The sequence below is a fragment of the Balaenoptera ricei genome, chromosome 13 (assembly GCF_028023285.1).
Source record: "Balaenoptera ricei isolate mBalRic1 chromosome 13, mBalRic1.hap2, whole genome shotgun sequence".
In the NCBI taxonomy this organism is placed as follows: domain Eukaryota; kingdom Metazoa; phylum Chordata; class Mammalia; order Artiodactyla; family Balaenopteridae; genus Balaenoptera; species Balaenoptera ricei.
This window is the reverse complement of record NC_082651.1, coordinates 87,981,135-88,007,916: the sequence shown is the minus strand read 5'-3', so window position 1 is coordinate 88,007,916 and position 26,782 is coordinate 87,981,135. Positions and strand designations below refer to the sequence as shown.

The 26,782-nt window shown below is 40.4% G+C and overlaps 1 protein-coding gene across 1 annotated transcript; it reads right to left on the bottom strand.

The window, feature by feature from the left end:
- Nucleotides 1–8,291: 8,291 nt before the first annotated feature.
- On the bottom strand, nt 8,292–26,638 carry LAPTM4A (lysosomal protein transmembrane 4 alpha). The gene is made up of 7 exons (XM_059942152.1): nt 26,355–26,638; nt 16,945–17,065; nt 13,855–13,931; nt 13,625–13,747; nt 10,829–10,924; nt 10,210–10,308; nt 8,292–8,902 (listed from the first exon to the last, which is right to left on the bottom strand). Exons 1-7 carry the CDS (start codon nt 26,463–26,465, stop codon nt 8,828–8,830), a joined length of 702 nt encoding a protein of 233 aa, XP_059798135.1. The 5' UTR covers nt 26,466–26,638; the 3' UTR covers nt 8,292–8,827.
- Between the last annotated feature and the right edge of the window lie 144 nt (nt 26,639–26,782).

The following is a 26,782-nucleotide window of genomic DNA, read 5'->3' as shown; positions in this document are numbered from 1 at the left end:
TTAAATGTATTTATTTCTATACCCCACGAGACTGCAGGCTCTGGGAGCGCAGAGCTGAGGCCTGTGTTGTCCGCTGCTGAATTCCTGTAAATTCTCCCTCACTGCGTGTAGGTTCACAGTCTATGGTGGGACCAGGACTTCAGGAAATGAAAGCTCATAGAACAGGGCTGATATTTAGCTGTGCCTTGGCAGGACAGTAAACAGGCATGACAGATTGTTTGTAGAAGAAATTAATTGGCATTACTTTTCCAAGAGTCAAATGATGCTGAGGAAATGGCTTTTCTCAGATTCACTCCACTGCCTGACAAGAGCCGGCTCTGTGCTGGGCATGGGCCCCGCAGACAGGCCCTTCCTCTGGCCTCCTCTAGCCGGGGAGTTGGTGCTCCTCCACCACAGGCTCCTTCTCTGAAGAAATGCAGGGGGAGAAGCAACATGAAGCATAATGGTCTGTTTCAGCACATTCGCATGTAGGCATATGTAGAAATTAAAACCATTTCGGTTTTGATAAAGAGGTCTAAACTGGTTCGGCTAGTGAATAAATTATGGGTAACTTCCTTTAAAAATTCGTCAATACTGCTATTTTGTACAATTCTAAAAGACTGTTTCTTTATCATTCAGCTCTAGCTAGGTTATGCTCTGATAACTAATGACTCCAAAATCTCGGGGTCTTATAGCAACAAAGATTTACTTCTTGCTCTGTTATGTGTCTTTCATATGGCTACATCTTCATTCTGGCACACAGACTTAAGGGGCAGCCTCAATCTGGAATATGCTGGTCTTGTGACAAAGGGAAGGAATGAGAGATGGCAGAACCAGACGACGGATCTTAACGTTTTTGCAAGGAAGTGGCTTCTGTTAATTCCACTCACATGTTACCCCAAGTTAATGAACCCCAAACCAAAATCCCATCACATGGGCAAGCCTGATGTCAGTGGGTGGGGAATATAAGCCTTTTACAAGAGGTATGCCAAGTTGCTAAAAGCCATAATGCTATCTAGCACAATGTATTTATACATCTTTTATAATGCGATGGATGGGTACCCCCTGGGGTTTCCTCTCATGGTTCAGTAAGAACTTTGGGGTTCTGAATCCAGATCAGTCTCTCATCAAGAGGCCCCTGGCTTGGGCTGATCTAACCACTTTCTAACAGCTCTTTGGCTCCAGAGCGAGAGAGCCTCCATGGATTGGTCTCCATGTTCTTGCCGCTTGGTGACTGGTCAGTAAGGGAGCCGCACCAGCTCTCCCGCCCAGGCCGGTTGGGAAAGTAACTGAAAGCCTTGTCGTCACTCCCAGGAGCCAAGCCCTTTCCTTCTGGTCTTGTGCTGCTGCCCAGCTTCAAAGGCTCCCAGGACGCATGCAAGGCTGTGGTGTCAGTTGGACTCTGAGAGATATTTTCTCCGTATTCTGGACTTACTGATTTATGACAAAAATGCCCAGTTGTGCTATTTAGAGAAATTCTCAGGTTCAGTCCTGACTCTGCTGAAAACCTAGAGAAGTAGGCCTGTTGAACACACGACCTAACCCATGCATAAGAATCACTCGGGAGACTTTTAAAGGCAGAGTCCTGGGTCCTCACCCCAGATATTCTGATTCAGATGGTTTGGGAATCAGCCAGGAATCTGCATTTAACAACCTCTGGAGGCAACTGCCACACTGAGGGAGTCTGCAATATGGTGGTTCTAAAGATCTCAGCAACAAGCCTGGATGGAGACCCACTGTAGGGGCAGGGGCAAGAAAATAGCCACCCAGCATGGAGGGTGCGTGGTAGGTCCACGTTCCTGCACCAAATGGGCCTTGCCGAGGGACCAGCTCTGTGGTCATGAGACATCTTGGACCAGGGAGTGACTGCCCTCCCTCCTGCTTCTCTCCGCACTTCTCAAGAGCAGTCACTGATGACTTGGATCACCAAATGCAAAGGCCTCTTGGGAGAGTTCAGACAGCTCCACTTTGGCCGATGCTCCAGTTTCAGCCCCTTCCTGCCGGGCTGGGGTATGACCTCGATTCAGTACCAAGTGTCTATTTCCTTCGCCACTTCCTTTTCTGCCATCCACACTCTGTACAGTCTGGAAATCCACAGGCTTTTTTCTAGGTACTTAAAAAAAATTATAATAGGTGTTTTTCCTTGTTGTAAAAGTAATATAACACTGTATAGAATCTAGGAAATGTAGGTAAGCAAAAATAAGAAAAAAAAAATATCCATGACACTACCACCCCAAAGATACACTATAGGGTATTCTTTTTCTCTGCTTATATATTCATCTATTTTATTTAAAATGAGATCATACTGTATATTGTGGTCTTGTAATTTGCTTTCTGTACTTAATGTATTGTGAACAATTTTCCATTATAATTATTCTTCTAAGACATCATTTTTAAGGCTATACTGTATTCCATTGTATATTCCATTTATTTAACCAATTCTCCGTTGTGGGACATTTAGTTTCTACTTGTTTTTAAATTATAAACGGTGCTTCAATGTATCTCCTTTTATGAATTGTTGTGAATTATTGTTCTTTCCCTAGAATAAGTTGCTGGAAGTGGAAAGTCTGAATGACCAGGGCTTCTTTGGTCCTTTGTGTACCATCTATGTCAGGAATTTCATCTGATGTGGTTTCAGCTACCACTCCTCTGCTGGTAATTACAAAATCTGGGTCTCTTGTCCCAATCCTGCTCCTGGACAGTAGACCTCCATTAATAACCCTGCCTGTTGTACTCTCTATTCACAGGTCACAAAAGCACTCCAAGCTCAAGCATTTACAAGAGTGAACTCAACCTCTTCCTCTTTAATGAACTCCCTCTCCTTTATTCTCATTTCTGCCAGTGGTACCGGTATTCTCCCAGCCACACAGGCATGAAGTCGGTGTCCTCTTTCCTCTCTTGAGCCCTTTATATTAAATAACTTACCAATGGGAATTCCCTGGAGGTCCAGTGGTTAGGACTCCATGCTTTCACTGCCGAAGGCCTGGGTTCAATCCCTGGTCAGGGAGCTAAGATCCCACAAGCTGTTTAGCGCAGCCAAAACATTTTAATAAATAAATAAAGTTACCAAGTCTTCTACCCACATCTTCACCTGTTCAGATCTGTCCAATTCTCAAGGCTTATGTCTAATCACCTAATTGTAGGAAGTATATTCTTATCTTTCCAGCCAGACATGAGCCCCAAAGGAGAGGAAGGGGAAGACAAGAAGAAATATTTGAAGAAATAATGGCTGAAAAACTTTCCAAACCTGATGAAACATACAAATCCACAGATCCAAGGTCAATGAACTCCAGCCACAAGAAACACACAAACACAGAACATAAAAAATGTACATAATGTAAAAACTGTACAAATCAAAATGTACAATCAAGGAACATCATAAAAAAAAACTGCTCGAAACCAGTGATAGAGAAAAACTTTTAATCACCTGGAAGAAAAAAACAAAAAGAATTTCCATACAGAAGAACAAAATTAAGGAAGACAGCAAATTTCTCAATGGAAACAATGTGTGCAGAAAAACACTGCAGCAACATCTTTAAAGTACTGAATGAAAAAAAAACCTGACAACCTAGAATTCCATATCCTGGGAAAATATCTTTTGAAAACAAAGGTAAATTAAAGACATTTTCAGACATGCAAAAGCCAAAAGAATCCAGTAGCAGCAGAACCACACTGCAAAAAAATGTTTAAACACATCCTCTGCCTTAAAAAACTAAAAATAGAATTACGCTATGACCCAGCAATCCCACTACTGGGCATGTACCCAGAGAAAACCATAATTCAAAAAGACACATGCACCACAATGTTCATTGCAGCACTATTTACAATAGCCAGGTCATGGAAGCAACCTAAATGCCCATCGACAGACGAATGGATAAAGAAGATGTGGCACATATATACAATGGAATATTACTCAGCCACAAAAAGGAACTAAATTGGGTCATTTGTAGAGACGTGGATGGCTCTAGAGACTGTCATACAGAGTGAAGTAAGTCAGAAAGAAAAACACATATCATATATTAACGCATATATGTGGAACCTAGAAAAATGGTACAGATGAACAGGTGTGCAGGGCAGAAATAGAGATACAGATGTAGAGAACAAACATATGGACACCAAGGGGGGAAAGTGGCAGTGGTGGTGGTGATATGATGAATTGGGAGATTGGGATTGACATGTATACACTGATATGTATAAAATGGATGGCTAATAAGAACCTGCTGTATAAAAAATAAATAAAATAAAATTCAAAAATTCAAAAAAAACACAAAACCGTCCTCTGGCTGAAGAATGTTAACAGATGGAAATGTGAATCTACAAAAGGAATGAAAGCACCAGAAATGGTAGCTAAATGGGTATATATGTAGGTTTTTATAAATTTATTTATTTATTTATTATTGGCTGCATTGGGTCTTCGCTGATGCATGTGGCTCTCTCCAGTTGCGGTGAGTGGGAGCCACTCCTCGTTGCGGTGCGTGGGCCTCTCATTGCGGTGGCCTCTCCCGTTGCGGAGCTCAGGCTCTAGGTGCGTGGGCTTCAGTAGTTGTGGCACACGGGCTCAGTAGTTGTGGCTCGTGGGCTCTAGAGTGCAGGCTCAGTAGTTGTGGCTCACGGGCTTAGTTGCTCCACGGCATGTGGGATCTTCCCAGACCAGGGCTCGGGCCCGTGTCCCCTGCATTGGCAGGTGGATTCTTAACCACTGCACCACCAGGGAAGCCCTAGGTTTTTAAATTATTTTTCTCTTTAAAAGATAATTAACTGTTTAACCAAAAATAAGAGTCACAGAAGGTCAGAGGAAGAAGGAATCTTGGCAGCCACTTGTTTGCAGAGTTATTTACTAATGTCATTCAACTGATGGGAGGGCCAGAAATATAAATCAGGTTTCCTGATGCCTTGTCCAGATTTTCAGCTACCTAACTGAATGATGACAGATACAAAGCTCCTTTCCAACAGACCAGAGAACAGTCACTCTTTTTCTGGTTTCCAGGTCAAATACTTTTCTTCTTCCTTTTCAGACCTTCCTCTAGCCATTCTTGCTCACACACCCCCTCATGATAATATTTGCACAGGGCTTTATAGCTGCCAATCCTCCCACGTCTGTTCCCTCACTTGATCCTAAGAACAACTCCAAGAAGTCTGTAGGCCAGGAATTTGAATCTTCTTGATTTTACAGATGAAGAAACTGAAGCTCAGACCCCAGTGAAATTTCCCAAGATGAGGGAATAATATCCTGGTGAAATTAGGAACTGAATTTCAATCTTCTGTCTCCAGATCTTGTGCTCATTCCACCAGTGCCATTCTGCCTCTCTCATGTACCCGAATTTCATGTTATTTGGCAACATTCACCTTGCTCTTATTTTCTCATACTTGAAGTCATGACTTTTCTAGAAAAACAAAGCAACCTCAGAAAAGCAAAGGCACAACTTTTTCTTTCAGTCAACTCTTGGGCTTATTTATAACATATGCCTTCTCTGAAAGCAAAAGAAGACCTGAAAATGGCACAAATAGCATTTGCCTACAAGGAACACTGGAACAAACGGACTTAGAACAAACTAAGTTCCACAATGACTGAACAAATTAGCCTGGAAAACAGAGCGATTAGTACACCATCAAACAGAAGGAACAAAATGTACAGTTTAACAATGGAAAGTCTCTTGGTTTCATATTGTAAGACCCTTTAAATGTAGGTGTGCTGCACCCCACATTTAGATGATACCCAACTTATACTGAAAATAATCTATTAGCAGCGAAAATTTTGTGGTGACTAATTGTTTCATTCAGTAAACATTTACTACCCCCGACCCCACGCCTCCGGTTTGCATAGGTCATTGAACTAAATGCTGCGGATGGAAAAAAAAAAGAGGCCCTTATTTCCAAGTTGTCCACTAACAGGGACACAGATACAACATAACATGAGCTATAATGGAGGTAGGTGCTGGAGGAGAGGAAAGGAAGCAGCCCAATTCACCAAATCATTCTCCAAAGCCAATTCATTGAAAGTCCATTTGTCAAATGATCAGAGGAATGACCAATTTACAGAATTTACCATTTAGTAAAATCTTCTTTTAAGTAGTATTTTTAAAATATTTCAGTATATAAAAATGTATTCTTCTGAGTACTTACTACAAGTCTGCCCTTGTGCTAAACACCGTACACACTGGCTTCATCTTAGGAAGTTATTGTACAAATTAAAGCTCACAGAAGTTAAGTAACTTGGCCACACTTACGTGGTAAATCAGTGGCAAAACTGGGGTTTAAAACCAAGTGTGTCTGAATCCATCGTCTGATTTCTCAGCAACTCCCTATACAGTCTGTCTTACAGCAGCTACTGATTTTCGGTTATGTACTAGGCACTGTACTAGGGTAGGTGCATGAATTACAGCATTTATTTACAACTCTGTGAGCTATGAGTCCTTTTCCAGATGAGAGAAAGACTCCGAGAAGCTGTGTAATTCATTTCAGGACTCTCATCTGTTTGAAACCCGTAGCTTCCTGTCCACTAAAAGACAGTCATCAGGGACTTCCCTGGTGGCGCAGTGGTTAAAAATCCACCTGCCAATGCAGGGGACACGGGTTCCATCCCTGGTCCGGGAAGATCCCACATGCCGCGGAGCAACTAAACCCGTGCATCACAGCTCCTGAGCCTGCACTCTAGAGCCCGCGAGCCACAACTACTGAGCTTGCACACAACTACTGAAGCCCACGCACCTAGAGCCCATGCTCTGCAACAAGAGAAGCCACCGCAATGAGAAGCCCGGGCACCGCAACGAAGGGTAGCCCCCGCTCGCGGCAACTAGAGAAAGCCCGCGCACAGCAACAAAGACCCAACACAGCCAAAAATAAATAAAAAGACAGTCATCACAATGACCCACAATGGCCAATTCAAAACCTCTCTGAACTGTCTCCCATCATTCCCCACTCTCCTCCCTCTCCACTCACCAAGCTATTTTTTGAACATACCTGGCGTTGCTCCTGCAGGTCCCTTGGCCGGGAATATTCTTCCTTCCTCATTCTCCAGGTCTTACTCACATGTCATCTTCAAAGTGTGGCCTCTCCTGACACCGTTTAAAACTGCACCCTCTGCCCCCCTTTCCTTGTTTCTTTTTTGTCTCCATAGCTCTATCACTAACTTACTATACAGGTTATTTTAAATCATCTGCCTCTCCCCACTAAAATAAGACCAGGGAATTTTTTTTTTTTTACATTTTGCCCATCCCTACATTTCTTGCACCTGGAACAAAGTACATGCTCAAAACTTACTGAATTGCATTAAACTTTTGCTCAAGATTAAATAGAAGTGAGAATTGGGTATTGAACCTAATAGAGGACGCCAGAGAGAATGTATATTCTGGTGAGCTCAATTTTGGGAACAAGGGCCTCATGGGCTCCTTGAGTTGACAGATCTCAGAAACACTTGGAACTTTACAGAGCTTTTGCAGCTACACAGTGTAAGTAAAAGTTGAGAAAGTGAAGCAAGATGGCCAAAACCACAATACAGAGTGGCATGGACAAGTGTAGATGTGGGTGAGAAAGCTAGAGAAGGAAACTGAATAATTAAAAAGATAGGCAAACCTCAATACAATATTTTGAAGGCCAAGAGAAGAGTGACTTTGAAGGTTAGGTAGTTGGTAACACTGGATGATTAAAAAAAAAATGAAGTTAGAAAGGATAACAGAACTGTGTGATTTAGGAGGGCATCAGCATCTCATGAGACATTTCTGTGGGAACGCAAAGAGAGTATCAAACTTAGGAGTCAGAATGGTGAAATGTATGAGCTACTCACAGTGAAGTTGCTTCTTATTTTAAAAAACAGGGCTAAACATTTATCTTTCAGTGTTACCTCTATCTGAATTTCAGAATCAAATATACTAAGTAAACTAGTTTTTCTCTAGCACTAGCAGAACGAAAAGAATTAACTTTTAAAGGCAAACAGTTTGGGTATATTTACTAGGATATTTAACTGTTATGTGACAACAGATTTCCCTCTGATGGAAAATGAAACCTTAACAATATTTTCCCCTTCCTTGGTGGAAATAATTGGGATTAATATATTATGACTGTTCTCCAGTTAAAAGTCTAAGGCCTGTGTCCTCTCCCAGAAGACAAACCTGCTTCGAATGAAGTAGTGATCAGAAGCTGTGATGGTCCACATATCCACCCCAGGAACAGGAACAGTGCCCAGCTGGGTCCACCGAGCTTGGCTATGGCTATTCCCAAAGTATTAAAAAACCCTGGCAGTCTGAGTTTATTGCAATAGAAAATGTTGGGTTTCACCTACCAAAAAAGGATAACAGATTTAAAAAAAAAACCAATAATTATTTAAGAGATTTATTAAAGCATCTTATCACAAAGATGGAAACACATACAAAATTAGAAACATGCAACCATCATCTTCCACAGTCAAGTTAAAATGTTATATATTTTTTCTGTTTTCAGAGCTGAAAACTTCAGATCTTATACCGAACTCGCTCACCCTGAATATTTAATTCATTCTTCCTGGAAGTATCCAGGGCAGCAAATAACCAAAATGCAAACTATTATATAAAGAAAGTGCAGTTAAAAAAGAATATGTGTAGAGAATGCCCACTTCCCACCCACCCCCCAATCAAAGGCAAACAATGGCACTTTGCTCTTGCTTAACCTAGATTGTCTTCAAAAACTACTAAAATGTAATACACTTAACAACAAAATCTGACTTTTAATAGCTATCCAAAAAGCTTGTTAGTGTTTAAACAAAGGAAAATGTACTTTATATCCAACAAGTTTGAAGAGCCCTGTGTTGCAGCATTTTGTAAAATAAACAAGACAAAAAGCTGGTATAGGGTTTATTGACAAAGGCAGAATTTCTTCAGGCAGGTATGTAAGGAGGTGGTGGTTCCTTCTCGGGCATCTTCACTGCCATTTCATAGGTTGGCAAAACATACTGAAGAGAGACAAAAAATTATATTAGACTTAATTCTCCTTTAAAATTCTATCTGAATAATTCAGCTTTCAGAATTAATACCTTTAATAGGGGTATATAAACCTACGGACGAGCTGAAGAAACCATTAGCTAAGTACACTTCACCCTTGAGTACACCTGACCCTTGAGCAATGTGGGCATTAGGGGCGCCGACACTCTGCACAGCTGAAAATCCACATATAACTTATAGTTGGCCCTCCGTATCTGCAGTTCCACATCTGCAGATTCAACGCAGACTGTAAAGTACTGTAGTATTTACTACTGAAAAACATCTACATATTAGTGGACCCTCGCAGTTCAAACCCATGTTGTCCGAAGGTCAACTATAGCTCCTGAGAGTAGAGATGACTAATAACCTGGAGCTTTTACACACAGGTGAGATGTCTGATCCAAGATCACTAGAGATGGATGATGGAAGGAGGGAGGGCAGACAAAATTTTGCCTCTGAACTGACCCTGAGGCCACCAGGCCACCTTGACAAGCGGTATGTGCCGCCACCTTCCCCTCGCTCCACTGTGACTGATAAAGCAGCAGTGCCAAGTACACCTCAGGAACTTAGGATCTCGGTGAAGGGTACCGCTGAACCATGCTAAAGGAATGCTCCATTATGAGGCTGTATTTCATCAGAATCTGTAGGCAAAGGATCAAGCACTTGTGTCCTCTGCTCTAAGGTAAAGGGCACATCTATGTAGAAGAGTGGCATTTTTAATTTAAGTGACTCCAATGTGACAGGCTGGCCCTACATGGGTCACATATACTCTACATGCTGGAAACCTGGGAAAACAGTACAGCAGCAACTAGAGGGCCTGAGGGGTAGGCCTCCCAACAGACTCATGGAATCCACTGCATTCATCTCCCCACAGGAAAAGCAGCTTCCCCTTTGGATCATATGGATGTTTTTGGAAAGCAACACAAGCTTCAGCTGATGGTACCCTATCCTTAGAAGTTCCAGAAGCCAAGAGCCTGGCATCGCTCACACTGCTGGTCCCTGTCTGACCTCCCCCTCAAAATGTAACACTTGGAGACCGATTACGAATCAAACCTATCGGCCAAACAGAATGAGATGAGCAGTGCAGGGTGCCTCTAGCCCATGTACCCAGGATTCCAAGTGGGAAAGGCTGAAACTTGTAGATACAAGCTATCCACAAGTTTAGGATTATCCCTAAACCACAGTTATGACACTGAAGAGAAAGTCAAGATCCAGGTTCTTCTCTTTGGAATAACTGATAAAGGCTAGTGAAGATTTAATACTGTAAAGGATCATTCACCTGTGGAGGTGCTTCAAAGGCAGGGTACACAGCAATCTCTGGCATGTTTCTGTTGTTGATGTATTTATAACAGTTCCAAACACAGTTGATTAGATAAGCCTAAAAGAATACAAACAAAATTTACATATGCTCGAAACTCAACAGACCACCTGCTCTAAAATTAAAGTGACTTACAATGCTCTCCCCACATTTTCTCCACAGAGAAGGAAACTGGCATCCACTTGGACCTAGCACAGGCCAGGTGCTTTCCCTACCTGCCCTCACTTAAATGTCACAGGTTTTATTACCACTGCTTTACAGAGAAACCAGAGTTTGGGGTTCCAATTCAAGTGTGACAACCATTGTGCTGCAGAAGAAATTCTATTTTTGAACCTTGGGAATTTTAACAGGTTTTCAATCCAAATCATGAACCACATCCAAAAACACAATGATGTTCCTTAGGAAGAATCCTGGCATTTCCAACCACTGCCTGGAAACAAGAGGGAGGACATACCCTGGAAGCTGTCTCTACTACTACATCAGAATAAGGAGAACTGTAAGGAGACACAGCAACAAGAAGGTTTTAGACGGATCGTGTCACAGTCCAAATGGCCCCCCAAATATTCAGTGAGCAACTCACCTTAAAAATGATGAACAAGGCAAAGAATACAAGAACAATGAACAGGAGGCAGCTGGAGTCCAAAGCCAGGAGGTCATCTTTATAGGGAAAATCAGGCTATAAAAAAAAAAGGGGGGTGGGGGATGAATAGGCAGAGCAGAAAGGATTTTTAGAGAAGGGAAACTATTCTGTTATGGTATCACAATGATGAGTACATGTCATTATACACTTGTCCAAATCCCCACAATGCACAACACCAAAAGTGACCTCTAATGTAAACCACAGGCTTTGAGTGATAATGATGTATCAGTGCAGGTTCATCAATTGGAACAAATATCCACTGTGGTTCAGAATATGGATTGTGAGGGAGGTTGGGTGGGCAGGAGGGGGTATATGGGAACTCTGTACTTTCTGTTCAATTTTGCTATGAACCTAAAACTGCTCTAAAAAATAAAGTTTATTAATTAAACATATACACACACACTTATAATTCAGCCATGGCACCTGTACTTTGTGATCAACTAGAAAGCATCTTAAGAATACAAACAAAAGGCACCCAAGTCAGAACTGATATTCTAATAAAAACTTATAAACAGAATTTAACTCAAAGTGCTTTCTAAGCCTCATCATCATTAATGCATGCTACTGATCACTTAAAATATATGTTTGAATACCCAGAATACTCCTAAGAGTCTAAACTGAGCTCATTTTCTCTTTACTCTTCACTATTTTACATCTTCCTGGCCTTTGGGAACGCACAGTCTCCTGTACATGACCCCAGATTTGTCCCTGCGTCACTAAGTCAGGAGGTGCTGAGATTTACCTAAGTTTCATGGGCTATTCAGTCCTACATGGGGAAAATGATTTTTTAAAAGCCAAGTGTCAGGAATTCCCTGGTGGTCCAGTGGTTAGAACTCCGTACTTCCACTGCGGTGGCCGGGGTTCCACCCCTGGTCGGGGAACTAAGATCCCACAAGCCTCAAGGCGTGGCCAAAAAAAAAAAAGCCAATTGTCAGTCTCAACGCTCATCAGAAAGGGGCCAAAAGAAGGCACGTCCCTGGTTTATGAAGCCAGGCAAGCTTATACTATTTACTGGACACATAAAATGTTCTGCTGAGAAAGATCAGCTGTATTTACTCAAATATTTCTTTAGCATTTACTGTGTGCAAGGCAATGAGCTAGGTTCAGGGAGAAGGGCATTACAAACTAATTTAGGATTTACAAGCTGGCCAACAGAGAAAGCATCTTCCAGTCTGGGACACCAAGTGAATAACAGAACAGAGAAACCACTGGGGTTCTGCCAAAGGAATAGTAAATTCCTTTTGATGTTCTTCTATAAAGTTCATTTAATCTTTTAAAACTTGTAACTGTTTTTAATGGAAACATCAACACAAAGGCCCAAATAATTTTACATTTTCATAAAAAAAGCACACAAAAATCCCAAGGACCAGAAGAAAATCGTATCCACACACCAACCCCAAACCCTAGCTACGAAGTGTCTCCTTGGAACAAAACTGTTCTTTAAGCCTTCATCTATAAATAAAGAAAAGGACAAAAACCAAATGGGACCAGCTCCCGGGGGAACACTATAAATTTTATTCAGAAGGCCTGCAAATTTTCAGCCAAGGACTACACGGTCAGAGAGAACTACGCTCAGGAAGCTGCTGAGCACGGCTGACCAGGCCAGCAGGCCCCGCCCCGGGCCACCTCTCTCCAGCCCCGTCACACGCTGCTCCCGCCACGCCCGCCGGGCCACGGCGGTCACCGCTGAGTTCCCTGACGACGCCACGTTCCTTCCTGCATCAAGGTGTCTCTTTTACCTGGAACTTTCTTCTGTACTTTTCCTATCTGAAGTCCTACTCAGACTCTTGAGTGCAATTCAAAGCTCACTCCCCAGCCCAGGTGTGGTATCCGTGTGATACCCACTCACAAAGCAACCGACACTTTTCCTTCACCGTCTTTATCACAATTTTAATTCAATAATCGTCAACTTCCCAATTCTTTCACTAGAAAGTAAGTTTTAACTGATGTAGCCCTAGGACTGAGCAGAGTGCCTTGCACAGAGGAAGCCATCAACAAACGTTTTTTGAATGAATGAATAATAATACATTTGTGGTATGCAAAATGGACTATCTGAAGTGGGTTTCGAGAAAATTCCCAAAAGACAGCATTTTTGAAATAAACTTCCATTTATCTGGATCCTACACCTCCATCCAGACCTTACTTCAGCCCACAGTGTTCCCTGCCCCTCCGTCCCATGGCATTAACTTATGCTCATTTACTGCTGTCATGGGACAGCCCTAGCTTATTATCACAAATGAGATCTTCATGTCTTGACTCCCCAAATACATGGTTTGCTCCTTGAAGAGAAGGAGGTTTGCTCCTTGAAGAGAAGGAAGTTATGTTTCTATTTATACCATTCACTAACAGTTTGCCTAGAACAGAGTGAAGGCTATAGAAGGCACTCAAATATTTGCTACAGATGCTTGCAAAGACAGAAAGCTACAACTCCAATGAGTGCCAAATACAGTCGAATTATTGTATTTTTCATATACCCCAAACAAAAGCTGAACTACTCCTGAAGTTCTATGATATCCATCTTTAGGGACTTTTAATATTGGATTATCCACGTGGTACGGCAAGAAGATATTCTATTTTCATCTTTTCGGTTTCAACATGGTCATTAAGAGTAGTAATGATAATTGCTTTAAAACATTTTAAAAAATAAACGGGGGAGGTTAAAATAAAAATAGTGCCCAAAAGCTGACTCTGAATTTCAATGAATGAAAAAGAAGTTTAATTAGCATACACACTTACTAACTGATCCAGATACTCTTTGATTCTTGGCAAGTAAGTGAGAGAACTGATAGCAACCAGGCAGCTGAGAACGAAGTCAAAAAGCCGGTAGCAGAAGAACGGAATCAGCCAACCCACTTGATACTGAAGGAAAGAAACAGCAACCACAACATCACGTCACGTATATGCAATGACTGGGTACCATTCAGTAAAACTCAGAACTCCAGAAGTTAAAATCATAGAATACTTACAGAAATTGCTCCATATACCAGCATTGAACTGATGATAAACATAAGAACAGAGACGGCAAAAAGAACACAGGCATTATCTAAGTAAACAAAAGCAAGAATCTAATTAATCTACCTACATAACAGAAAGAATAAAACTCTTTATGACAAAATAATGTTATTAAGTAATGAAGTTTGAGAAATCCATGCCTTTTTCTTGTTTGTTAAACGGCCACAACTCACTGCCACTTATTTAGGATGGCACATGAAGCAGGTACTCTGCCAGCGATAGATCTCTGCCCAGAGTCTAACTTCTGAAGATATGAAATAGATAATTATAATTCAGTGTGGCAAGTGCTACAACAGAAGCAGAAATGATTAGTTTTGCCTGTAGAATCAGGGAAAAAATATGGAAGAAATGGTACAATTTGGGTCTTGTGAGATAAGCAGGGTTCGACTGGAGCAAAAGGCTGGTATTTGCTTAAGAGACAGATGTATTAAACATAGAGTTATACAGATGCCCCCAACTGCCTTAGATAAAATACACAGCCTGAAATTCAAGGTTCTCCCTTAATCCCCCACCCCCATTTCAACACCTAAAATTCCCGCTCCGCATCCCTTCAACCATGGCTTCTCTGCTACATCCTGGTCTATTTTCCTCTTTGTTCCTCAACCCTTCCTCAGATTGCTGCCTTTCTCTACATTAATCCATGTTCACTAAATTTTCTCACAAAGCACTCGTGTAATCTCAAACAAAACAAAAATAAACCAAAAAAGCACCCACACTGGACTTGATGAGTTTCTCAGCACAAATCTAAAGCTGATTCTCTGACTCTGGCTACTTGAGAACCTGAAAGGCACTAACAATGATGAATGATTAGACTAACTGCTGAATGTTCACACTACTGGATAAATGTTATGTATCATCTTGTCACTTGGCAATGCAAACAGCATCAATATCTGGCACTAAACTAAGTAAGAATAGCCCTCTTTAAATTTTCCTAGAGGATGTAGGATAGCTAAATGTTAAGGACTGCAGAACGCAAAATTGCACTCAAAGGGAAGAATTCAAATATAAACAAACTTGAAAGCAAAATTTATCATTCAAACAATCAGCTTTCAAAAATCTGTTACTGGGAGACTAGGAGTTGATTTTGACTTCTTAAAGTATTGGAATAATTAAAGTGAAGTTCAAGGTCTTCCGCTGGAGCAACAAATAGCAAAACAGAGGAGAGATGGGGTGGTGGGTGGGAAACACATTTCATGCCTGGAACAAGGGACACTCCAGTATGTGTGAATCAATAAGTCAAACAAAATATGAGAGGCTAGATGCCAGAGAAGAACCTCAGGTTCCCACCCACCACTACATTCAGCACCTCCTTGGGAGGCCACAAGTGTTCACCCATCTCCAAAGTGAGTATAAATAAGGATAAATTCATATTTGAAAAACAGCTTGCATATGCTGCAGAAGTATTTCCTATAAACTGAGTGTCACATCCTATTTGGCTGATTAAAAATAACTAATCACAAACCTCATTTAAAAAAATCAGTTATGAGGCCAATGATTAGAAGTTAACTTACCTTTGCAATACTGGGTCTGTGGGAAAGTAAAATTTTACCTTCCACAGAAACACCAACTACTGTATGACCAAGAACTATGTATTTTTTTTTAATATTCGCTCAATAACAGGGCTTCAGTAGAATATAATCAACAAAAATATGACAATAAATAGACCTGATTTTCTCTATAGCAGCGACAACACTCACGCAACATGCAATGAATCTGTGACTTCTTCCCTGCAGCTCTAACAAAAGAGTCAGTTGTACAGACCTACGAGAATCTCAATAACCGTAAGTCTTTTTCTACACCTCAATTTTAAGAGAAACACACATGACAAGGGAAAACGCTGACATTAGCAGGTTCAGTAAAATTTTACAGCCTAAAGTAAAATTTTATAAATGCCAAAAAATCGTCACTGGAAGCTAAAGTTTTATTTATTGTTCTATTCTGGGCTTCTAAATAAAAACAGATTACTCAGAAGAAAAAAAATCAAATGCCAGAAAGTATGTTTCTGTATGTTCTTGGTATTTCTGCTATCAATTTGACAACAAAATTAAAGGATTATACTGTATTTGGAAATACAACCAGGAAACTCATTTTTTTAAAAAAACCACTTTAAAAACACAGTATGAACAATTGTTAGTGTTATCACACTACAATGTATAACAGATGGCCAGAAAACTCTACTTGGCTCCTAAAATAGGTTAGCCCTGAGGACAATGAATCATTTGAATTAATGACCAAATTTTTTTTAAAAAAACTTCATTAATGGATCAGAGAAGATCACAATGTACAGAAGTACAGAACTTTATGATAAAAGCTAATCTAAAAAGATCCTACAATATAAATACAACACACATGTGAACTGGGAACATTTTTCTGAAGTGAAATTTTTCTGAAGAAGAAATTGTTCACACTAAGAAGTCTGAAGCATAATTTTCTGTTCAAATATTAAATGTTTAACATAATTTTAATATAAAATTAAACCTGTATTTTAGAGAAAGATAAATAATGAAAAATACTGCTATCAGGGAATAAATAGGTTTAAAAAGGTAATTTCCATGAACATTCATTCCATGAATGTTCTAGGAGTACTCTATTTTTAACGCCAATGTCAAATCTCCGCCTAAACAATAAAAATATATTAAGAATTGAGACCCTGGGCAAAAGATACCACCAAATATTCAAATAATTCACATTTTATATTTTACTGTAAGATTTTTGCTCCATGAGCAAATCCATCCTCTACTACAACTTGTCAGCTGACCCTCAAAGGTTCAGTCTTTCTTGTAATTCCTTCTCCCCTCCTCTCTCTACAGTACCCCAATGTATACAATACACATTTCTCAAAAATCTTCCAGCAGTCTATTACATTTTCTGGCTACAAATGCTCAATTATAATTCTCAATTATAATGCTCAATTATAATTTTTGAAAAACCTACAAAAACATTTTGTGCCTCGGCAAGTATAACAAACATAATTTAATCAATCCTCCTCTAAGTAACTCTGTATGTGTGTAATTAGCAGGAGATATTTTCAACTAAAAACATACCAGCCATTCTCTCGGATGAATAGTAATTGCCAATGACTTCATACTGAATGTTGACAGCTGGCATTGAGTTTGGATGTGTTACTTCCACAGTCAGCAAAATTGCCATCAACAGGTTGACCACCTGTGAAAGATAACAGTTTATCAATTATACTACTAACCAGGGAGTGAGCAGTCCTCAGCACAATCTTCAGATGTCTTCCCCTATTTAACATTGTTTTCCCTGAAGTAACAGAGACACAAAAAGGGGACTACCTGTGAGACAAAATACACAATACCGTTTTAAGAATACTTTAAAGTAAATATTTCATAAAGTGAAAGTACAAACTTAATCATTTCAGAGAAAAGATGTTTGACTGATCCTGTGTCAATATAACAGAATAAGAAGGCACAATAATGAAAAATGAGAGATCATCACAAATTGTTCATTTGAATCACATATTTATTCATATCCCAGTCTCAGAATTTCCAGACTTGAAGAAGCTAATCGATCAGATAAATATAATTTCCATGGGCTAAGTATGTAATGATCCATCAGATAAGCCTAAAGCCCCTCCACAGTTATCTCCTGTCCAGCGATAGGGAACTATAAACTCTTGAGCTACACTCAAATGCTTAAAAAGATTTTGACTGTGCCACTTTATTTTCACCTATTGGTCTTAATTCTACAGTTTGAGATAATTTGCTACCCCTTCTGAATAAGTGCTCCTCTGACACCTAAGGGCAGCCAACATATGCCTCCAACTATTGTCTTTTCTAGAATAAACACTCAAGTACTTAAACCAGTTTTCTAACCAGCATATTTTCCAGCTAGCTCACTAGTTCCTCTTTGCTCCCCTCCATACACACGTTCCAGTTTGTTCAACATACTATTAAAATGAGAGAAGATCAGCCTGATCACAACACATCGGGATCTCAGTTCCCATATCCTAGGCTAACAAATTTCAGTTAACGCAGCCTGAAAGGGCACTGGCTGCATGAATCTTTTGAATGTCACATGAGTGACTCCCTAAAACTCCCAGTTCTTTTTCACATTTGATCCTGCTAAGCTACCACCTATATCTACCTGTAGAGTTGGATTCAGAGGCCCAAGCGTAAGCCCTTATATATATTTGCAATCAAATTTCATCTTATTAACATTCTTGCCTATCAAGATTTTCTCCATCTAGATTCTGACACCCTGCGGATAGACTTACTCTCTCTCAGCCTCCTGCATTTGAAAATATGATCATCATGTAATGAGAATCTCCATCTAAGTCATAAGCAAAAGAACAGGGCTGATGACAAAGCCGCCAGACAGAGGCTGTTCTCTTCCCATTAGCCAGCAACCTTTGAATAAAAGTCTTTAGTCCAGAGAAACATCTTGAGACTTTGTCAAACATCTTGCTGAAATCCCATCACTGGTATCTGGTGAATTTTCTTAGTCTACCAGGGTGTAACTCCAATTCAAAAAGGAAATTCTCTAGGCCTCTAGTTGTTAGTGAACTGCACAGTTATCCCAGGAGGCACCACTTCCTTTAAGTGATCAAAACAACCCTAATGATTTGAGGATTGGAGTAGGCTTCCCTATCTAAAGTTCACAGAATCTGTCTTCCTTCGCTTTGTGAACATTTGATACTTTCAAGGGATATCGGAGCTTTACCAACAGTGTTTTAAACAATCTCTATTATGTAGCTCTCTCCTGTCCACCCTGAATGATAACACAGCTTATCAGCTGAAGGCACTTCACATTCTATAAGACATGCAGCCCAAGTTTTATCTTTAAATAAGATAAACAATGTCACAATACCTAATTCAGAATCAACTGATGCTTCTTACTATATACTATAAGTAAATTCACATATATTACTTCACTTATTCCTCACAAAAATCTCGTGAAATATTACTTACGCCCATTTGCAGATGGGTAAACTAAGGTTCAGCAAAGTGAAATAACTTGTGTTAAGTTCACTGAGCTGAAGAGCTAGGATACAAATCTGGTTCTTTTTAAGGCATCCTCTGCTTACCACTATAGGATTACTTATAACCATTCCTAAGCAACCCTTGTTTTGAGATCCTTCCAAAATAAACCATTATTTAAGGCTATAAAATGTTTATACTTTACCCTCTAAATAAATAGGTTCAGTAACATGCCTTTTTCCTTGCACTGCTCAAAAGCAAGGTATTTTATCCTTCAATGCTTAAAAGGTCTTACAAGGGACAGTCATATTTGCAAGGTGACTCCCCAGTTGAAGGCTGATTTTTTTTTTATTGCCCATTTTTATTGCAATGGGTTTTGGACAGTATATGTGGTGTATGAGTATGAGTTAATACAATCACGTGAATTAATTATTGAACAATCAGATATATCTACTAAAACACTGTATATTCTGTGTATGGAAATGAGTTCGAAATCAATTCACCAAACTCTTCTTTGCTAAGCACAATACGGTCATAGTTTAAAAGCTCTGCACTGTACAGAAAAACACTTTCATGTCAAGAAAAACGTGCAAACTCAATTACTAAGTGAAGGAAATGACACAACAAAAATATTTAGGAGTTTAATTTTCCCTTCTTAAATATTTGTATCACATGTAGGATTTATAAAAATCTCTTTTCTTCTCTTCCATGGGTAAGTCACAGACTCACCCATTATTATCTTCTAGTATTAGTGACACTTCAAATTTCTTTTCACTGTGAGTCATACCCCTGAATATTAAACAAAATAAATATAAGTCTAATCAAAAGGACCAAGAAATGGTAAAATAAATTCAGCACTATTTCATTAAACGCTCAATTTTTCAAATCTTCATTGAATTAATTATATTTCAATAGCACCCCAACTTAACATTTTAAAGTACTAATCTGGAAAACCCATCCTTGTGATCTTAAAAGATACATCACTGAGCACCTATCCTGTGCTCATATATAGGCCCTATCCTACTTACTTTTGATTACAGTTGATATTTCTACTAAGTTCCATGTAGCGTTTTTTAAAACACACATAAAACTTTATAGTTTTGTAATATAAAATTTCTATGAAGAGAGCAACTATATACAAACAATTCCAGAATATTTATTCCTGATTCATTTTTCCCTTTTACTGCATTCACGAAAGAAAATTAGTAAAAATGTAATTAAAATAATGATCAACTTCTAAACCTAGTAATATGGAGAGGTATAGAATGCAGCAAATATGTCAACAGCATGGGCAATGGACACACCAATGTAGGAGCGGTATTATATTTAGTGAGATAAACAATGTGGTTTGTGTTATAAACCTAGTGCACACTTTATATAAGTAAACAAACAGCAACGAAGACCAGATGTGTTAGATTTCACTTATTTCAAAGGAATAGTATCAGATCCTTGGACACACTCAGCCTGGGGAGAGTAATTCCTCTTTGCTTCTCATTTCAAGGCCACACCCATCCCAGAAGACCCTTGAGGACCGGTTTTGTTTCTGTTTTATTTTTTAATCATTATTATTTAGTTTTCCCACAGCCTATTTTGCCACAACCCAATATCTGCTAAGACTATAATTAGAACAGTGTTTTAGGGCAACCTGATAAGGGTCTCAAGCAAGTCAGAGAGCCGTCATCAGATAGAGACCAAAATGGACTATCTTTAAAAATGTTGTTAAATGTATATATAGTTAAATGTATGTATACGGTTGTTGTTTACCATTATGTGCAGTTACAAATGAGTTATTCCTACTATTTTTGGAGGAGATAATTCATTTAATAAATGTCTAATAAGTACTTCAAATGCTCTAATAAGTTACTATTAAACACACAGTTTATAGAGAAAGGCATATCATCTTCCTCCCTCAAGGAGGACATCTTGTTGTAGGGGGTAAAAATTTTTAAAAAGATAATCATACTAAAGTGTAATTAGTACTACTTAATAAGTACATACAAGAGGTATGCAGTAACTTTTCCAGGTACACAGTGAGGAAACCAGATCCCTCTGGCTGGGAGTCGAGGAAGCTTCATCAACAAAACAACTGAGGGCTTCCCTGGTGGCGCAGTGGTTGAGAATCTCACTGCCAATGCAGGGGACACGGGTTTGAGCCCTGGTCTGGGAAGATCCCACATGCCACGGAGCAACTAGGCCCATGAGCCACAACTACTGAGCCTGAGCGTCTGGAGCCTCTGCTCCGCAACAAGAGAGGCCGCGATAGTGAGAGGCCCGCGCACCGCGATGAAGAGTGGCCCCCGCTCGCCGCAACTAGAGAAAGCCCTCGCACAGAAACGAAGACCCAACACAGCCATAAAAAAAAAAAAAAAAAAAAGAACCAGCCATTTATTAAAAAAAAAAAACAACTGAACTATTAAAAATCTAACTGCATAGAGGAAAACGTAGGAAGAACACTCTTTGACATAAATCACAGCAAGATCTTTTCTGACCCACCTCCTAAAGTAATGGAAATAAAAACAAACAAATGGGACCTAATGAAACTTAAAAGGTTTTGCAGAGCAAAGGAAACTAAAAACAAGACGAAAAGACAACCCTCAGAATGGGAGAAAATATTTGCAAACGAATCAACAAAGGATTAATCTCCAAAATATATAAACAGCTCATGCAGCTAAATATCAAAAGAAACAAACAACCCAATCCAAAAATGAGCAGAAGACCTAAACAGACATTTCTCCAAAGAAGACATACAGATGGCCAAGAGACACATGAAAAAATGCTCAACATCACTAATTATTAGAGAAATGCAATCAAAACTACAATGAGGTATTCACCTCACACTGGTTAGAATGGGCATCATCAGAAAATCTACAAACAACAAAAGCTGGAGAGGGTGTAGAGAAAAGGGAACCCTCTTGCACTGTTGGTGGGAATGTAAATTGATACAGCCACTATGGAGAACAGTATGGAGGTTCCTCAAAAAACTAAAAATATAATTACCAGATGACCCAGCAATCCCACTACTGGGCATATACCCTGAGAAAACCATAATTCAAAAAGACACATGCACCCCAATGTTCACTGCAGCACTATTTACAATAGCCAGGTCACGGAAGCAACCTAAATGCCCATCGACAGACAAATGGATAAAGAAGATGTGGTTCATATACACAATAGAATATTACTCAGCCATAAAAAGGACTGAAATTGGGTCATTTGTGGAGATAGGGATGGACCTAGAGACTGTCATACAGAGTGAAGTAAGTCAGAAAGAGAAAAACAAATATCATATGTTAACGCATATATGTGGAATCTAGAAAAATGGCACAGATGAACCGGTCTACAAGGCAGAAATGGAGACACAGGTGTAGAAAACAAATATATGGACACCAAGGGGAGAAAGTGGGGGGCTGGGGGTGGGATGAATCGGGAGATTGGGATTGACATGTATACACTAATAATGTATAAAATAGATAACTAATAAGAACCTGCTGTATAGCACAGGGAACTCCACTGTACAGTAGAAACTAACACAACATTGTAAAACAACTATACCCCAATTAAAAAAAATAATAAATAACTGGATACGGCAAAATGGTTGTTAATGGTTGAAGCTGTATGATAAGTAAATGAAAGGTTTTTATACTATTTCATTATTTTTGTGTATTTGAGATTTTTCTCAATAAAGTTTTTAAAAAGTGACTTGGGGGAGAGCATTTTGGAGAGCAGGAATAGCATATTCAAAGGCACTGAGGCAAAAAAAAAAAAGGTATTTGAGGAAAGATACTAACTTTGAAATATACACAAGCTATACTTATTTAAAGGTGTCTGGGGTGAGGACTGGAAAGGAACACAGCTTGAGGGAGCCTGTCTTCACTTCTACCCCAGCTACCTAACTTTTAGACTGTTTATGGTGAAGACACTCATGAAAAATTAGCCATATATTAAATCTTTCCAAGACCTAAAATTATAACAAATGCTCAAAATGTCTTCTTGTAGTACACCATTAACCATGAAAGAGGACACCCCTGCAGCAGACTTTTAAGCTCGTTTTCAATCGTTCAATAAGCATCTGAACTTATACCACATAAGAAACTGTTTAAAATCACGTGGCTTCAAATTTTTCAATAAATGATAGAAAAAACAACTTATCAACGTCAGAGTTTAAACTGGAGCTCATTCTGAAATTTCATATTACTTAAACCAGGTATTAAGCCAGGCATGCTTCTTTCAACTGGCTCTGGCTTCTCTGTGTCCTACTGCACTATTTAATACCATACAATTAATCCTTTACTCTACAGTGTGCAATCGCCTAACATGAGACCAGTAGAGGCAGTTCTAGAAGGCAATGACACTGTATCAGATACAAAGTCGTTGCTACAGTGTCTGCACCCAGCAGGAGGGAGGACTGCACCCCTAGGTTCCAAACAGCACAGGGCAATCTAAAGAGAATCATATTCTCCCACCTGGAACAGCGGAGGAAGAGTATCCTGACAAGGTACTTGCAGAGGGAAGTGACATTCCAGTTCACCCACTCCCATATTATTTCTCTTAGTAAAGAAGCTTCTGGCAAAAAAATGCACTGTTCAGACAACTCCTCTTTGCTTGTGTCTTGGTGATCTTGTTTTCTGAATGTTACATGTCTCCCCAACTAGACAGATATTGTGTCTTTATAGTGCCAGGATCCTGAAGCCACACTTTTTTTTTTTTTTAATACATTTATTTATTTATTTATGGCTGTGTTGGGTCTTCGTTTCTGTGCAAGGGCTTTCTCCAGTTGCGGCGAGCGGGGGCCACTCTTCATCGCGGTGCGCGGGCCTCTCACTGTCGCGGCCTATCCCGTTGCGGAGCACAGGCTCCAGACGCGCAGGCTCAGCAGTTGTGGCTCACGGGCCCAGCCGCCCCGCGACATGTGGGATCCTTCCGGAAAGGGGCACGAACCCGTGTCCTCTGCACTGGCAGGCGGACTCCTAACCACTGCGCCACCAGGGAAGCCCCCACACTTTTTAAAGTCACCAATACAATTACAATACTGTAATCCACAAAACCAATGGCCTTTTCCAGTTCTTAACGTAATTTGAATCTGATATTACTGATCACCTTCTCCTTCTCCCTTGACACTGTACCATTAAGTTTCACTTTTGTATCTTTGCTCCAAAGTTCTTTGCAATACCATCAGTATCTTAATGGCAGATGCCATGGCCAAGACAAGAAACACTTGAGAGCCTCTGTGTGGCAGCTAATAGGAACACAAAAGACGAATAACACGTCTCTGTGATTTATTCTTTCTGTATGTGCACCACAGCCATTTACATTGTAGATAATCAATATATCTCTTAAAACAGATTAACTGATGTAAGCAGCTTATAATATTCTACTAACCAGAGTAATCCATGCAAAGAAAGAACAGCTACGGCATCTTTTTATAAAACTAAAGCACGCAAAAAGGATGCCATGCAAAATGTTTTCACATCAAGTCCTTCCAGTGGGAACAGATTTACAACTCCCTGTTCCCTATTTTGGGAGAATAAATGCCCTTACTAAAGTTCTTCTCTCTGCATTTTGAGTTCCATGGTTTATAACTCCTACTTTTCCTTGCTATTCCCTTAATTTTTATGAGCTGAGCCCATAGCATCAAAAAAAAATCTGCCTTGGAAAGAAATACAGCCAATTACATTCAGATGGTTGAAACAGAGATGGTGTTTATTTTCTTCTTGAGGAGTTAGAAATCCTTTGTTCTGTGAATGGAGGGAAGGATATGAGAAGAAACAGGAAGAGTAAGTTTGCAGGTTGAGTCCCAGGCTGCTGAGCTCTTTCTCAATTAAGTAGGAGGGAAGGTCATCTTCTAGGGATGAGGGAAGCAGGTTTGACTAAGAGGCCTGAGGACCCTGAAGATTTGAATTATTCAGTTAGGGAAGGCAGAGCTAAGGACAAACAAAGAAATTGAAGACCCAGACCCTTAGCAAAATGAAGAAATAAAAAGTTAGAAATACAATGCTGCTGTTGTCCTGAACTGATCAACGTCCAGTTTTACAAATCAGTTAAAATACAAAGGGGGGGTGGTCTTCGTGGGGAAATGTGATATAATTATAGCAATAAGATGATGTTTCTGAATATAAAAACAATGGAAATATTAAAATAAGCTTAGAAACAACCCAATAAGCCTACACATTCAAGTTTTGTTGTTTTTAATGTACATTAATGAAGCAAGACTGTAAGTAACAACATGGCAATTAGGAATAAAGTGGAGTTCCAGTAGTCCTCTGGGGGTGGGGCATGAAACTGTATCTGCCTAACTGAAGATGATTCTCATCTGGTGTTTGCCAAATGGTGATGATTTCGATCAAACCTCTGGGGTGGGAAGAAATGAGAACAGAGAAAGGCAAAAAGATACATCTGTGATAAAGCTTTTCCTTTTTCGCAGTTCACAGATGTTATCAGAAACTGCAGTATCACTAATGCCACAACCTCCCAAACCAAAAACAAAAATTTAAAAAATCACAAAGTCATTAGCGAACATGACCAAGTCGACAATATGAGAACTTTGTCAAAACTTCTGTAAAGTCATCATAACCTAAAACTACTTAAACAGAAGCACATATTTACAAGTCACAAGTTAGATTCAATGTATATGGATACTGGAGATGGTGGTAAGAAATCACAAAGGTATTACTAGTGAACCACCAATCAATAATACTGTAAACTTGGTCATGACATAGAATTACATAGATCTTGGCCCCCAGGGAATGCTAGCATATATGACCAAAATGGAGTAAGTCCTCAACAAAGGTCTCAAAAAGCGGAATAGGTCTGTTATGAAAAGCGTCTCATGAGCACGGGATGGGGGAGTGAGGGGATCTACTGCATTAGGAAAAGGCAAATCGAGTGTATGTAAATCCTGGCAAATGGTATTACCTCCAAGCGTACTTCCAGACTCACATCAGAGGCCTTTCTGCCTACATCACAAACACACTGTAACAAATAAGGTCCAGGAACCACAGACAACTGCGTTAAAAATGGATATGGCGCCTTCCCTTCAAGCAAGAAGTAATGTTAAAACTAGGCTGCATCTATCAAGGTGCATTCCTACTTGTTTCGCTGGGGAAAAAAAAAAAAAATCCACAAAGCACTGGGGGAAGGGAGAGTTCTTTCAGATCACGGAAGCACTCAAAAAGATGCCGAAACCTGGTCATTTCCATAACTCCCCAAACCAAAACCTAGCACCCTCATCCCGCCGCCCACCCCCCACGCCCCCCTGCAGCGCCTCTGCTTTTCCCAGTCTCGTTTTCCTCCTCTTACTCTCGCCCAAAAACCATCTCCCTATTCCCACCCACCACCATTCCGATTCCGGGACACAAGTCAGCCCCCTCAAAGTTAGAGGCCCCTAAAAAGAAGGTCCCCCACGCCTTCCCGCCCCACCCCTTCCCAGTGGATCCTCCCTTTCGGACCACCCCCCCCTTCCCGCTACTGGCGCATTCCCCCCAGCGCCCCTACTCTCCCGCCTCGCCAGCCCTTACCATGTACCAGGTCCCCAGGATGATTGTCCCGGTGCGGACATGGCAACAGCCGCAGCACCGGGTGCTGTAGAACCGGTCGCTGCGGCTCCGCTTGAAAGTCATGGACACCATTGGGAATCTGGCGGGCCTCGTTCTTGGCCGGGGCCCTGACAAACTCCTTCCGCCCAGCGGTTGAACCCAGATAACTCCGTCACTGTCCAAAATCAAACGACGCGTTTTCTAGCCCGCCCCCGGCCCGGGCCCCAGCCAGACCCTTCGCACCTGCGCACTGAAGGCCCAGCGCTGCTCTCGCGCGAGCTCGGTTTACCCTTTTCCTCCACCTTCCCCGCACACAGGCCAATGGAAGAGCGGAAAGCTAGGTGGACCCGGCCCTTGATTGGAAAAACTTGGAGATTGACAAGATCTCACGCCCAATCAGAACCGCAACT